This window comes from Scatophagus argus, chromosome 14 (assembly GCF_020382885.2).
Source record: "Scatophagus argus isolate fScaArg1 chromosome 14, fScaArg1.pri, whole genome shotgun sequence".
NCBI lineage: Eukaryota > Metazoa > Chordata > Actinopteri > Scatophagidae > Scatophagus > Scatophagus argus.
The window spans coordinates 1,766,000-1,780,642 of NC_058506.1; the positions used below are offsets into that span (position 1 = coordinate 1,766,000).

General features: G+C 38.8%; 1 protein-coding gene across 5 annotated transcripts in view; it reads left to right on the plus strand.

Annotated features, from left to right (window-relative positions):
• ntm (neurotrimin) overlaps positions 1–14,643 on the plus strand; it is a 370,092-nt gene that overhangs the window by 256,279 nt on the left and 99,170 nt on the right. For 2 of the 5 annotated variants that reach the window (XM_046411179.1, XM_046411178.1), the window contains exon 2: positions 3,924–4,014. In XM_046411179.1, coding sequence (XP_046267135.1) covers positions 3,924–4,014 — 91 coding nt within the window. The other 3 variants (XM_046411177.1, XM_046411180.1, XM_046411181.1) reach the window with 2 other exon arrangements.

A 14,643-nucleotide genomic window follows, 5' to 3' on the forward strand; every position in this document is an offset into this window, starting at 1 on the left:
AACTGTATACCTTCCTAGGAATGTGCTGCCTGGAGGCTTGTTGTTCTGGATGGTGACATCTCATTCTCTCCTTTTCAAGATCTGGACTATAAAATAGCTTCTGTGCTGTCAAGCCTGAAGCACACCCACTTCCTCTAGCCTCAAAACACACTGTAAAAGCTGGCAGGGAGGAATGTGATATTATCCGTATAACATTACTGGAAGCTAAATATGACGTGTTTTCACATTTGTAGTCTCCAGCTGAGAGAACACATGATTGTTGCTGTTTTACAAAATGATCCTTTTGTGGATGGAGAAAATTGATCAATGTGTCTTGAAGTCAGACTTTGAATCCCATCCAGTAATGAATGCAGTTGTCATATTCATATGCATAATGAATTTTGACATTTACCGGCCCAGTAGAGCTTATTGAGTGACACAAGTGACTGTCTTGCACCTTGAGAGTCAAACTAATTATAAATGTTTTATCATTCCCACTGTACGGATAACTTGACCTGAAGATAAGGAAAACCTAGGTATGAAGTACTTTATCTCCGATTTTAATGGCAGTCACACTGACAATTAAAAACAATTGAAAAACGCAAATTGTATGTTCAGCATAAATATGATTTCGATTGCTGTTCTTGTGATTCACATTGTATGAACTGTACAGTGTGACGAACAGAGATAAAAGTGCTAAGAGGAGTAAATATAAAATTGAAAATGGAGATTTCTGTGAGGGTGATGACAGACCTGTAGTAATTAAGCTAAACCAAGCAAGTGTAAAATGTTGATTATTAGAGAAGGTGCCTCCTATAGTTTAAACATTTAAACACGGCCTCTCAGATTTATATCTTTACTTATTTAATGATAAAAAATAAGTCACCTTTTGTTTGAAGGTTTGAACCGTTGTGCAAACATGCAGCATGCACATGCAGCCATTTTGTACTGTAATACTGGATATCGTGACTCACTGGTCATAAAGCTCACATCTGTATGGAGTCAACTGACACCAAAACAGTCTTTGACTCAAGAAGACATCTCTGTTCCGCATGTGTGCCAGTGCTTTAGTACAGCAGCGGTAAACAATGTTTAAGAGAAACATGTAAGTAATCGAAAATTTGTTTTGGTAGCCTATTTATCCTATGGGCACTGGATTCATAAGTTGCGAAAACAAAATCTCTGGACGTCACAGTGACTCAGCAGTGCAAACACTTAGCACTCTAGCAAACATCCCTCTTTTGTTCATGTGTCAGTGAAAAACAAAGACAGGGAAATAGAAAAGAAAGCAGAGGCAGGTAGAGACATCATCTATCATTAAAAGTGCAATGGTTTTTTTTTTCAAATTCTGATGACTATTAAATCATCCAAGCTTATCATTTAAAACATTGTGGTAATAGCATATTTCTGCCACTTAGAGCTTGTTATTATAGTATTCTTTTTGATAGTTATGTATATTTTTCACATAATCAAATACTGTGCTGGTATTCCATCATTTTCTTTATTTTGCTCCAGTAAATCCAGTTTGTCCAGCTGCTCCCAAGTCAACAGCTTCCCCCTTTGATGAAATTCCAGTGTTCTAACAATTGCGTTATTACAGCAAGTACAGGAAAAAAAAACAAAACAAAACAACAACAACAACATGGCCAAGCATGCAAACACAATCAAGGAATTGGATTCCACCTTCAGGCGAGTGCAGTTACTTGTGGATGAAGCTGGCATTGTGACAGCATGTGGTTATGAGACAAAGAGCCACAACTGTGACTCACTGGCTTAAAATCGTTGTGTTCAATTCACCTGCATGCTGAAGAACGATATAGCAGTAACTTTCTCTATTCCTTTCTGTTCAATATCAACTCTTGCAACTCCCAAGTACTTCCATTACAACCATTTTGTCTCTTTCTGCTTTTTTCTCAACATTGTCTTAATCCACAGCTCATGTTTACAGTACGTATTGTTTATGTTGGTATATGCATCCAGGTGCAGAAATCATAGGTGTTACTACCTGGTGTTGGTCTGTTCCTGTGTTGTGTAAAGCTCAGAGCAGACAAGACATTTGAGCTATTACGTTCATTTGTTTGCATGAAACGTTAAAATTTCATGAAGACACGGCCGAGGTTTGATACTACCACAGACTGTTTATTTGCAGGTTATGAGTGTTTATGCATATAAAAGTAGATGTATATAAACTGGATGATACAATCAGTTTTTGGCACGACACCCGGTTCGACCTGGCCATGGCGGCCTGACCGGGGCAGGTGCAGCTTCAGCGTCGTTTCTGCTAGCAAGCAGACAGCGTATACCCATTATTTGATTACATCGAAGTCTTCTTTCAAAGCAGTGCTGGCGAGCTGAAGAAGCATGTAACCTCTGCGTCTTTCTCTGTCATAGCTGTGCTGGCGAGGGTGTCCACGGCTAGACCGAAACAAATGTTTAATGAAAATAACCGCAGTCACACAATTAGTTTACCCTTTGTGTTTACTATTATAAAGTGCTGATGCTTTGTTTTATGAAAGAGTAAGGCATTACAATACATTAATTATGTACTACTATAGTAATCTATGTAAGTGTGCCCCCTGAACCAGCTCAAATTCACCTATGGCCTTTGTAGCTTCAGAGAGGGCAGAGATGTGACATTGCCCTTTTTAATTTTTTTTTTTTAATTTTTAATTTTTTTTTTTTTAATTACTTACTTCATGAACTGTAGATGCCAGAAACATCTGCGGTTATTCTCAATCAGAGTAATCAAGCATTGATTGCACTTAGAGAGGCCGATGCACCGCACACACAGCCAATGCCAAACGTACATAAAGGGAGAGACATCGCCGTGCGAATCTGTAGATGTTAAGCATACTGAACACTCAGCGGACGCTTGTGCATGTTTTCATCTCAGGATAGCAGCTGGTCATATTACAAGCAGCATGGCTTCAGGCTGAAAGTGGAAATGGGAAGTGAAAATTGTCAATTATAAAAACATATATATGTATGTATATATATGTTTATATATGTATATATCTTTCACCACATCAGATGAAATAATAATGAAGTAATATTGAGTTTATATGAAGTAATATGGAGTTTGTTGCAGCACTATCATAGATGCTTCTTTCCATTTAGTCACCAGAGGCACAGTTAAATTTCAAGTCATCCATATAAGCATTGTAAACACTCATTAGCACTGTCTGCACGATTAGTATTACATGTTATTTATTTTTTCTCTTTTTATCACGAGCCTATTTAATACAAATGTGAATCCACTTCTCTGTCACCATCACTCCAGCTGTCGGTGTGTGACGTACACGGCGACAAACTGCGCGCTGTGGCTCCGGAGCGCACACACACACACACACACACACACACACACACACACACACACAGAAACCAGTCACTGACCAGCGATGCAAAACGCAAACTTGGCACCGTAGTGTTTCCTTTTTGACTATGACTCTCGTGTGTTTTTGTTTTATTCGCTTGGCGCATGTGCACATTCAGGCTGCAGATTAATATTTCAAATACTGCCATTTTTTGTTTTTTTGCTTGTTGTTGATAACTTCTTCTCATTAAAGAACACAAAACAAACTTGGTAAATAACTGTGCTCGGGCGCTGCCGGACGACAGTGAGACAGGATTACTGTTTTCTTTTCCTTTCAGAAAAAGCATTAAACGGTGGATGTTTTCCAGTGCGGACAGACAGGGTCGAGTGTCTCTCTTCCCCTGCGCACCGCAGCTACCTGCGACAAGATTTGGATTAAGTCTAATGAACTGGGGCTAAATAATCTCCACGGGACCGTTGAAGGAAAAACCGACTCATTGTCTCGCTGTGGGATTTTTTTTTTTCTGCACTTGTTAAGGCGGAAGAAAAATGTCTCTCCGCGGATACTTTGTTGCTTTTTCCAAACGCACAGTTCTTCTCTCTCTGAGGATTTTGCTTCTTGTGCCTGTAGGTCTGCCGGTCCGTAGTCAAGGGGATTCTCAATCCGACAACAAAGTGATGGACAATATCACTGTCCGACAAGGAGAGACTGTCTTCCTCAGGTGAGTCATCACATCTCTTCTTCTTCTTCTTCTCTTGTTTTAATATCTCCCTGCTCCTGCTGCTGCTTCTCACTTGGATTCCCAAAGTTGAGCGCTGCTCGGATCGGCTTTCATAATTTCGGTATTAAAACAGAAACATGAGTGAAGTGCTGTCTGTTTTATCATGTTCCCGATGTAGGGAGAAAAAAAGAAGAAGAAGAAGAAGAAGGGGGGGATTTCAGAGGATTAGAGTGTGGAAAACACTCAATCCAGAAGCGATACTCTGCTAATCTTTAGCAGCTGTTAACGAGAGACTTAGCGCTTTTAATTGTTGTGTGGCGGTGCAGAACTAAAGGTGGAGGGGAAAAAATGGTTTTTCTTTTTTTCCTGTGAGGAGAGGAAGAGCTAGCACGGTTATCGGGTCTTTGCTGAGGACCGACAGAGGATGCTGCAGGTGAAAAACAACAAAACAAAAACACAACACAATATAGAGCAAACACTGCAGCCGCACAAATGGAGCGACTAGCGATTCCTCAAGATGGGAGATTGTCGGTGGTGACCTTTCCCCTCCTCTGCGCCTTCAGAGGCTTACTGGACATAGAAGGATTTATGTTGCTTTCAAGTACTGTCAGGAATTGTCCAATGTAACATGAGCAATAATCACAGTGGCCAAGGGAAGGGATTTCCTTTGAAACCAGACAAGGTGAGGGCTGTGGAAGATGGAGGGAATGGGAGAAGTGACAAAAAATTGATGGTAAAAGTGTTACTGTACTGCATTCACACTGTATGTGTGTAACTGTAGGACTGAGTTTAAAAGAAATGACAGGTTGAGACTGTGAAATTTCCTCCAGGCTTTTCCGCTGGTTGAATTTTCAGTATTTTTCACTTGTGGTCAGACAAAAAAAAAAAACCTTCTAGTCAAGTGCAAAAATACATCAGTGATGCACAGATTAAGGTAACAACATCCAATCAGCTTTCAAAGACCCGCAGTCACAAAATAATGTTATTGAAAATGCTATTTTTCATTTAACTTAACATAACTTCTTTCAGATGATCTGACATGTGCCTCTGGGCTAATTCAGAGATTAGCAAACCAGCCTAATTGGTGACAAAATCTGATCTTCTGCAGGCCATTTTATATCTATTATATATGCTGAAAGATGACATCTGTGATGTGTTTATGTGGCATGACAAGAAGATATCTACCCTATACTGTATAAGTAATCTTTAACAACCCCTTTTTCAGTGCTGGAAAAAAAACAAAACACATAAGCATTTGTTAAAAGTTCTCAACACAAGACCTTATCCAGTATAATGACCAAATACTTGTGATAACACAACATCACATGGACATTTTGAATTCTTTTGTTACCTCCACTGACTAATAGACTGGTGTCCAGGGATCCCCCGGTCCTCTGGGTCGGTCATCAGTAAGGTGAGGAGGAGCTCACCCAGCGAGGGCATGAAACAGGGTGACTGATCAGGGTTCCAACAACAGTATAGCAAGACATACTGAATCAGACTTTGATCAGCAGTATTCTGATCAGGATTCTCTTATATGTAACAAGCTCACAATGATCATTACATCTGTCAAGCTGACAGGGCACCGTCTCGGTTCATGAAAATGTTTTAAAATGCAATGCGTTGCACTGGCTTTGAGCTTAAACATTGTTAAGAGCCTAGTGGGACACAGTCATCGGAGAGTTATAAAGTCTGGAGGCTTTTCAGATTTGCTCTGATAAATTCACACGTTCATTGAAGTGGCCTTAAAAGCTCTGCAAAGAAGGCAACAGACATAAAGGCTCAGTAGGTTCATTCTGCTGGGGGGGGGTTCTCTTTATAAAAAAAAGTTGTGTGGGATACGGGAGTTGTTGCCTCATTGCAGATGAAATTATTTCTGACATTGTTCTGGCAAAAAATGTTTAGAGATGAGGCAATGTTTTAAATTATATCTGAATATCTGTAATTCATACTCATCAATCTAAAGCAAGACATTTTATGCTTATTATGAGCCAGTAAAACAGGGCCTTATGTGAAAAATGACTTTGTCACTCAGTTTGAAAACAAATGAATCAAACAGTAGTCCATAGTTTTGGCAAATTAAAAGTTACTATTAGGAAGTTATGATGTCCATTTCACTAAAACGTGTTCAGTTTGAAGTTGTGATTTAATTAGCAAAATCGTCAGTTTTCTTCGCTCAGGTGTAGCAGCCTACAGTACTGAAGCGAGCACAAGACTGTAGGTAGGAAACACCACAAAATTATATTTTCAGGACAAAATCAAATGGAAAACAACACTTTTGTTTTTAAAATTTTGTCACAAACATTTATAATTCTATAAAAAGCGCTGCTTTTAATTGTAATTTGCTTTTCAGGTTAGGAAATTGATTGAGGTGAAGGTGCACAGACTGTTAAATAACCACATTATGAGCACACGAGGAATCCTAACAGTAGGCTCTTTTCGCAGTACTCGACACTTCCAGTCGAGTACTGTACTGTTCTGTACTGTCCAGCCTTCACAGGTGACCCCCTTCAGGAACACGGACAGCATACTGCCTGTCTGTGATTACAGGCCTTAAGTGGAGGCAGTCAGACAGCATGTTTCTGCTGTTTGTCGCACTCTTAAAGCTGAACTCTTCTTCTGATCAATTATGTATAAAGTATGTAATACAGCCTGCAAAACAGCACTGTTACTGCAGACGGAAAACAGACTCTAGTTTTGCTTCTGTCCCTTACCGTTTTGGCATGCGGTGCCGTTATTACTCCACCGTTGAGCCATGCACAGGTCAATGGGACTGGCAAGTCTGAACTTGCAATGATGTGCATCAATCCTCCAAGCTGAGCGGTAATGGCTGTTTCAGTCTGAAATTGATTCACACATTCTGTGGCCGTACTATGCTTTCATCTTGCTCGTGAGTGCCCACTCACACAGTCACATAGGTTGAAAAGGCATTTTAAACTAAAGCGCATGCTGTTATGAGGCTGCATGCTCAACTTGTAACAGTGTCCAGCTGTATAAAGTGGCTGCACCAAAATAAATTTGAACTCTTTGCACTTTGAGATTTGCCCATTAAGTCAGACTCTTTTAATTTCAAAGATGGAAGGGATGTAGACAGTGAAAACAACTGCAAGAGTTGAGTAAGTTGGCGATTGTGTGTCTTTATTTGCGATATGTGAGTGATTTTGATGCCACTAACAGCACATAGCATTTATGCATGGTTTTTGACTGCAGGGATTTGTTTCAGCTGTAAGACTACTGACATTTTCATTTGCTAACAGGCTGAGAATTTAAATGTTAAAAATATATTATTGTCAAAGACTTGTTGTCCATTTTTTTTTCCTGTAGCATTTCATATACCCCTGAGAGATGCTGAAGCCAGTTCTGTAAATGGGGCAGCTGCCTGACCAGTATCTGAATGATCATGATGCCTGCCAGCCAGACCAGACTGAGTTCTTTTCCAGCTTCCACCAGCGTGAAAAGGCATCTGGTCATATATAGTCAGTAGACATTCAGAGTTTCAACCTCAATGACCTTTAAGTTTGCTGTATTTATGTTGCATTTTAAAACACAAAAGATTTCTGCGGAGTAGCGGGGTTACAAAACTTTCAAACTCACTTTCAAAATTCACCATTACATCTGAAGCACCTGGGAAGTAAGAGTAAGGTTAAAAGCAAAGTACTAGCAGCAGCATACGTGATGCTGGTAGACACCCTCCATCAGTCAGTTGAGCCAATTTGTATTACCTTTATAGTCCCTGGCAAATTTGGATGTATTGCGTTCCTCTGGCACAAATGATGTTATAGATGTGGGACTCCTGCTTCCCTGCTGTGCTCTGTGCTAACAAGCTCCCCAATGCCCTTTTTGACAACTGCCAAAACTGAGGGTGGTATCACATTTTAAATTAAAGAAAGCCAGAGCTGCCATTTCCTTTGCCTTTGTGTTGTTTTCAGTGCTGTGGCCTGATTTGTGCAGGAGATGTATAAATAACTAATTATCAGTTTATCTCTATGTGAGTTCTGACTCCCCAGTTGATCCGCTGCCAAAACCTCCTGTGGCGAGAGTGCAACAGAACTACTGTATGAAGGCAGATATTGTGGGCAATATATTTTATGTAAAGCCAGGCTTTACACAACAATGTAAGTTATTTTAAATGTTGTAAAAAAAGGAATGAGCAAAAATAGACATTTCCAGATAAAGCTGGTTTTCTTCTTGTCTTTTTTGGGTGATTACATGCAACATAAGTGGAAGCAGACAGTGTCTGGAGAAGATGATTTTCTTTCAAATGGTGATGCTGTTTGATTGCACACAGAACTAAATGAAGAAAGTGTTTGTCTGATTCTCTGAGAAAATGCAAATTTTGAACAGTTTTCAGTTAGTGACTGTCAATTTCAATTGTCTAACCTTCATATGGAATTTGTCTGTTATAAATATGCTTTGAGGAGAAGTAGTCCAACATGTGTTTGCCTTACCACTGCCAAACATTTAGCAGAAAAAAAACAACCCTGCTGATATTGCAAACTATGTTGCAATTGCTTACACAATATTTAATGGAAAATGTTGCATACTTCATACAGCCTTGTGGGATAAAATCTTTCAAAGCGTAACAATATAGTGGAATGTGCAAAGGCACACGGATGAGGCTTAAACTGCCCTCTGTACTGTCATGTTATTGCGAGGCTGTGCTTTTATTTCTCTCCTTTATTGTTGGCTTTCTGTAGATTGGTTCTGGTTGTTAAGCCTCTCCATGGAATGTAATGACAGCAGTCAAAGCCACGCAGACTGAGTATAATGAAAGCTTTCTTTACAAGAAAGATACAGTATTTATGTTCCTAACACTTGACATTGAATTCTGAGCAGCAGTTCAACTACACTTCCATGTCAAATTCTGTTGTTGTCACGTATGTTATTCTACAGGCAACACTGCTTCACATTAAAGAAAGTAGAATAAATAAGAATCACTTAAAAAAAAAGACATGCTGTCTCCTGAGACTGCAATTAATGAATGTCACCACAGTGGCTAGGGTGGGCCAGCATCCTCCTGAGACGCTTATCTACCTGCGCAGACCATGCTGGTCTAAGAGCCGCATCATGTTAACATTTATTCCTTTGTCTCCTAGCTGCCTGTTGAAAGCGTTCAGAATTCACATGAAATGTTTCAGGGATGAGGCTATATTCAAGGCAGGTAGAAGCTTTTAATTGCCTTGTTTACATGTAGAAATAGTTGTTTGACAAATGCAGGAATTTGTATTCTTACATGTGGCTTTCAGCTTGTTTTCTGTGCCGTCTTGAATGGAAATATCAGAGCACAAAGCTTGCAGGCATGAAGATTTTTCAATCCAGTTCATGTTAGGAGTTCAACCAGCTCCCCTTTTAAGGGTGTGTTCATTTTATTTCTTATATGCCATGAAGATTAGAAAGCTGATTTCACAGAGGGACGCTAATGATTCTCTCTGTATTTCCATTTTCTCTCACCGTCTTCTTGCATCATCTGGCCGGCATGCCATCCATCAGTCCCACATTTTCACTTATTATCTTCAGTGTTACTGTCCCAGAAAAAGGGCTTTCACCATCAGCACGAAGAGGCTCTGATAACGAGAATGCCAGCAGAAAAGGATCACTATACAATTTCATCAGTTAAGATTTCATAGAATCCTTGTAATATAGTGGTAATATAGGTGAAAGCATTTTTCCCATTTAATTAGTGAGTGGTAGAGTGATTTCTTTTGCTTTTGAAGTGTATGCTGAGTGTTTTTATCACTCAGCATATGTGGTTAAGAGTGACAGTCAGTCTGCACTGTCAGTAAAATGAGCATAAACGTGCACCATCATAAATTTCTTCCCTGTGTTATTTCTATCACTCAGTACGAGGGAAGTGCAATATTGTTCTTTTGGCTGTGTATAGCATCTTGATTTATGTGTGGTGCAGTTCTGAAGTTTCCTCAGGTGTTCGGATAGTTTTTTATATCTGTCATTGCTTATTTTATCATCAAAATGGCATCAAGCTATTTTGAGAATTTTTGCACAGTGTACCAGTTTTTGGTCTCTACCAACTCCTGAGATAAACCTTAAGCTGATAAATGCTTCAGCAGGTTCACCAGATATTATTTATGTATAGCAGACTTACTAATAAATCCTTGTGGCACATTTATTCTCAACCATCTGGGAACTTGATTTGAAAACATGACACTGCGGTGGAGCACTTATTAAGACACGTAATGTTGGTTTGTCCTTTAATTTGTCGCTCAGCCATCATATAGTATAGATTCTGACAGTATCACAGCACTCTTTGGAGCTGGTTTTCCTGATGTGGCCATCATTAAAAATGTAGTTTTCTAGCTTGTGACAGCAAGCGACAACAGTTTAAAAAGGTCACTAATTTAACCAAGTTATACTTAAATTATATATAAGGCTTAAAGGCAGGGAAGTGAAAATTCATGCGAGGTGCTGCAATCACAGATTTCATCAACAGCTCTGTCTGATGTGGTACTTCTTGACATTAACCTGAGTGGATGCTCTAGGAAGGAGCTTGGCCTACATTACTCTGTGCTGTTGATGAGAAAAATCTCGTATCTCCAGAGGACTACAGAGGAAGCACTTGCTGAACTGTGGAACAGTGGCGGTTCATTGTTAGTAATTTCTGGAAGATATTTTTTTTTCTCTCTGTGTCTGCCCTCTCATACTTGTCTTGCTTTGAAGTGATTTAATTCTGCCTTGAATACTGTCCAGGAAATTACAAAGGCACTGTAATGAAGTGTGGCTGATTGGACAAGTGCCCTTGTGTGAACGTTCATTTTTCGGCTATCCAAGAATTTTGAAATGATACTGGGCAGGTTGTGTTTTGCAGGCAGATTTTTTTATAACCTTAACTCCCAGCAATTTGAAGCTTTCTTCTTTCAATTTTGTAAAGTTAATAACCTTCTGACAGGGCTGTTGCCTATGCTGAAGCTGAAATTTAAGTCATTTCAAGCAGCTCAAGCTTATAGTTTCAACACAAATAAACTGTTCCTGTCCCTGTAGTGTTCAGTATCAAATAAAGACACACACACACAAACACGCACACAACAATATCAAAATTGAACCAATTAATTATGAAATATTTTTTACAAATTGTTCAAAAGAAACTAACTAACTAATTACCGTTCATAACGCCACCTATTAGTTCATTACAATATTTTTCATGACCATGGTGTCACCCCACACTTTCTAGCCAATCACATGTACCCTTAGCTTCATACCAGGTTCAGCAACTGCTACTAATATATAATATATATACTACTATAAATGAGAAATTACTTTTGTTGATGAATAGCTTTTGATAGCTTTCATTGGAACACCTACTGGACTCATTGCAATTGGTTATTATCATTACTTAATGTTACTTTTGAGATCTAAATTAGGTAGCTAAAATCAGTGCTGTTGAGAGCTAGAAATCAACAATAACTGCCTTAGAATTTTTTTTGTAGTTTTAGTTGACCCATATGTTAAAAAAAGAAAAGGCTAATATACTGCGGAGTGATATGCGGAATGCGATGCCAGCTTCCTATAGTCTCTTTGGTCCTTACTGTAAAGCAGTTGATGGCAGTACATCTGACAACACTCAAGCTGCCCATACAGGACAGTTGTAAGGAAGGTAAGATGGCAGACAGTCATCCTATGAGTTTCATTTTAATGTCGCATCTAGTGTTCTATATCTGTGATTAAAAACTCCTGACCCATGGACGGATCAAACAGACACAGCTTTGCTGCAGCGTCTGGTCGAGTTAAGGAGGCTCCAGTCCTGTCTGGGTATTAGAAGAGGAGATGGGTGGGAGAGGGGTGGAGAGCTCAGGATTATGTGCTTAAAAGATTCTCTGCTCCACCTCCCCTTTAGCGCCAAGATATCAATACTGCAGGGCGTCGTGCTCATGAGCACACACATAGACACACATACAAGCTGTTTACCAACACAAGGATTAGATATGGATATACTTCACTATTGCTTTGGTGGACCGGACACAGTGTGATCATCAAATCTGCAAAATATTGAAGCATAATTGCCTTTTAAAGAATGAGCAATCAAAAAGTTATTTTGGGAAAAGTTTGATCACTAGTCTGAAAACAATACCATGAAAACCATGTGATGCTATCAGCTTTAGTAAGACAATTAGTTATGGAAGTATGGAATACAACAAAGAAACTGGATATGCAGATTAGAGCGGAGTGGATTATTGTTGACAAAATTAACCAACTGTCACAATAATCGAGTCAGCTTAGTCAAACAATAGTACAAAGAATTTTTTTTTGTTTTAGCTTGTCAACTGTGAGGATTATGTGATATTATATTGCATATCTTTGAGTTTTGGACCAAACCATTAATCAGTTAATGTAGAAAATCACCTAATGCTAGCATGGTCACAATGACAATGCTGACATGCTAATATTAAGCAGGTAAGGTTTACCATCCTCACCATCTTAATTTAATATGTTAAACATGCTGACTGTAGCATTTAGCTCAAAGCACCACTGTGCTTCAATCTCACTGCCACTGTGACAACTTAGGCTTGTTCTAAATCTGTTGCCAATAGGCTTCGATGAAAGTCAAGGAGGGAACAACATTAGGATATCTAATTGATAAGATATTTCACTCTGGACCAAAGTTGACTGGATCAGCATTGTCATCCGTAGAACCATACTGCTTGCATGGTTACAAATTCAAAGGAGGTACTGAACATAAAGATGAGCAGTGATTTAAAACAACTGATGTGTGTATTGTGCTGAATTGACCTTTAAGAGATACAGGTTGAGAAAATTCCCCAAACAACCAAATGCACATGCAGGATCACATTGTCTACTGATGTCATTTCAGTTTTTTTTTTTAAATCTAAACAGCTTAAACTGCAGTCATTCTATGTTAAGAAGTCACTTTCAGTCATGGTTCAAACTTGCATATGTCAGATTTTGATCCAAAAAGTAATGCAAGTTCAGAAAATGAAAAGTCTGGTAGATACATCCATCCACCCATTACCTGTAGCTGCTTATCCTTTGCAGGATCATGTAGGGCAGAAGATGATCCCAGCTGACCTTGAAAAACCCAGGCTGGCAGATATGCTGTCAAAAAAAAAAAAAAAAGTATATTTCTTTTGAGCTTTCACTCAAAAGAAACAGCACATACAAAACATGTATTGTATACAAAACATTCATTAAACAAATCTTTATTTTCAGCAGCAGTGCCCATGCCCATGCCCAGGCGATTTAACTATGGGTGCATATTTGCATATATATATATATATATATATATATATATATATATATTTTTTTTTTTTCTTCCATTTGTCTTGATGTGACCCACAGCAACGAGTTTCCAGACCCTTCAGTTACAGTCTATGTTTACTACTGATGCTGTAGTTTATCATCCCATGACATTTTTATGGTACCTTTCACAGATGCAAGGACATATACATCTGGAAGCGCTTTTTTTTATTTTGACAGCGAATCGGCCAGCCAGGGTGTACCCCGTCTTTTCAAGGTCAGCTAGGATCATCTCCTGGCCCACATGATCCTGCAAAGGATAAGCACTTACAGATAATGGATTGATGGATGGATGGATGTATCTACCAGACTTTTCATTTTCTGAACTTGCATTTTTTTTTGGCATCAAAATCTGACGTATACATATGTCATTTATTTATTATTAATAACTAATTAAAAACTCACTGAACACATCCCAACACATTTGTAATAATGCTAATATCTCCGCTGCCTTGTGTTATACATCTGATTGGAGATCTGGTGTGGAAATTCTGGAATTTATCACAGATCAAAATATATTTTGGACACAGCACACTTCCATGTGACTGAATGGAATAATTAAATAAAATGTGTTTTTTGGTTAAGGATGACAGACTGTCCTCCTGTGCCCATGATATAGGTTAAAAGTGGACATTACAGCATCATGAAAAAAAAGTTTCTGATGAATGAAAGTCATTTATGTTTATTTCTTATCAACTTCCATGTGAGCCAGGTGTGAGAGTGTGTGTGAGTGGTTGTCTGTCTTTGTGTGTCGGCCCTGCGATTGGGTGAACCCCGCCTCTCGCCCGTAGTCAGCTGGGATAGGCTCCAGGCCCTCCGCGACCCTGACGGATAAGCGGTATAGAAAATGGATGGATGGATACTCATGGTCACCAAAAGAACCCTGGTGTTTTGGTCAAATTAGCATCCATACTATTATCACATAGAGTGGACAAAGCAGAAAACCATTTATCCATTTCTTTTATTGGTCTATTTCAGCAATTTATTTATTACTTTAAGCAAATTATTTAAAATCATTTTAATTGTATTTTTTTTTTTACTTTATAGATAACTATTTAATCTCTTTTGGTGTTTAAATAAATAGTTTTCACTCACTCTAATTGTAATTAATACATCTTAACACCTAAATTAATTGTTACCTCTGACTCTATCTGTGGATTTAAATTTTAATCGGATCATTACTCCAAAATCTTTTCATGTACCCCCTGGCAACAGTGGAAGTACCCCTGCTTGGGTGTTATGGTTCTAGTGCCATCATCAGACTATTACAAGACATCTCACACACTAAGTACCTAAATCCTCCCCAGAAAATTTTAATCCTGGACAGTCCACTTGCTTTCCTCTTGCATGACGCCCAAGTGA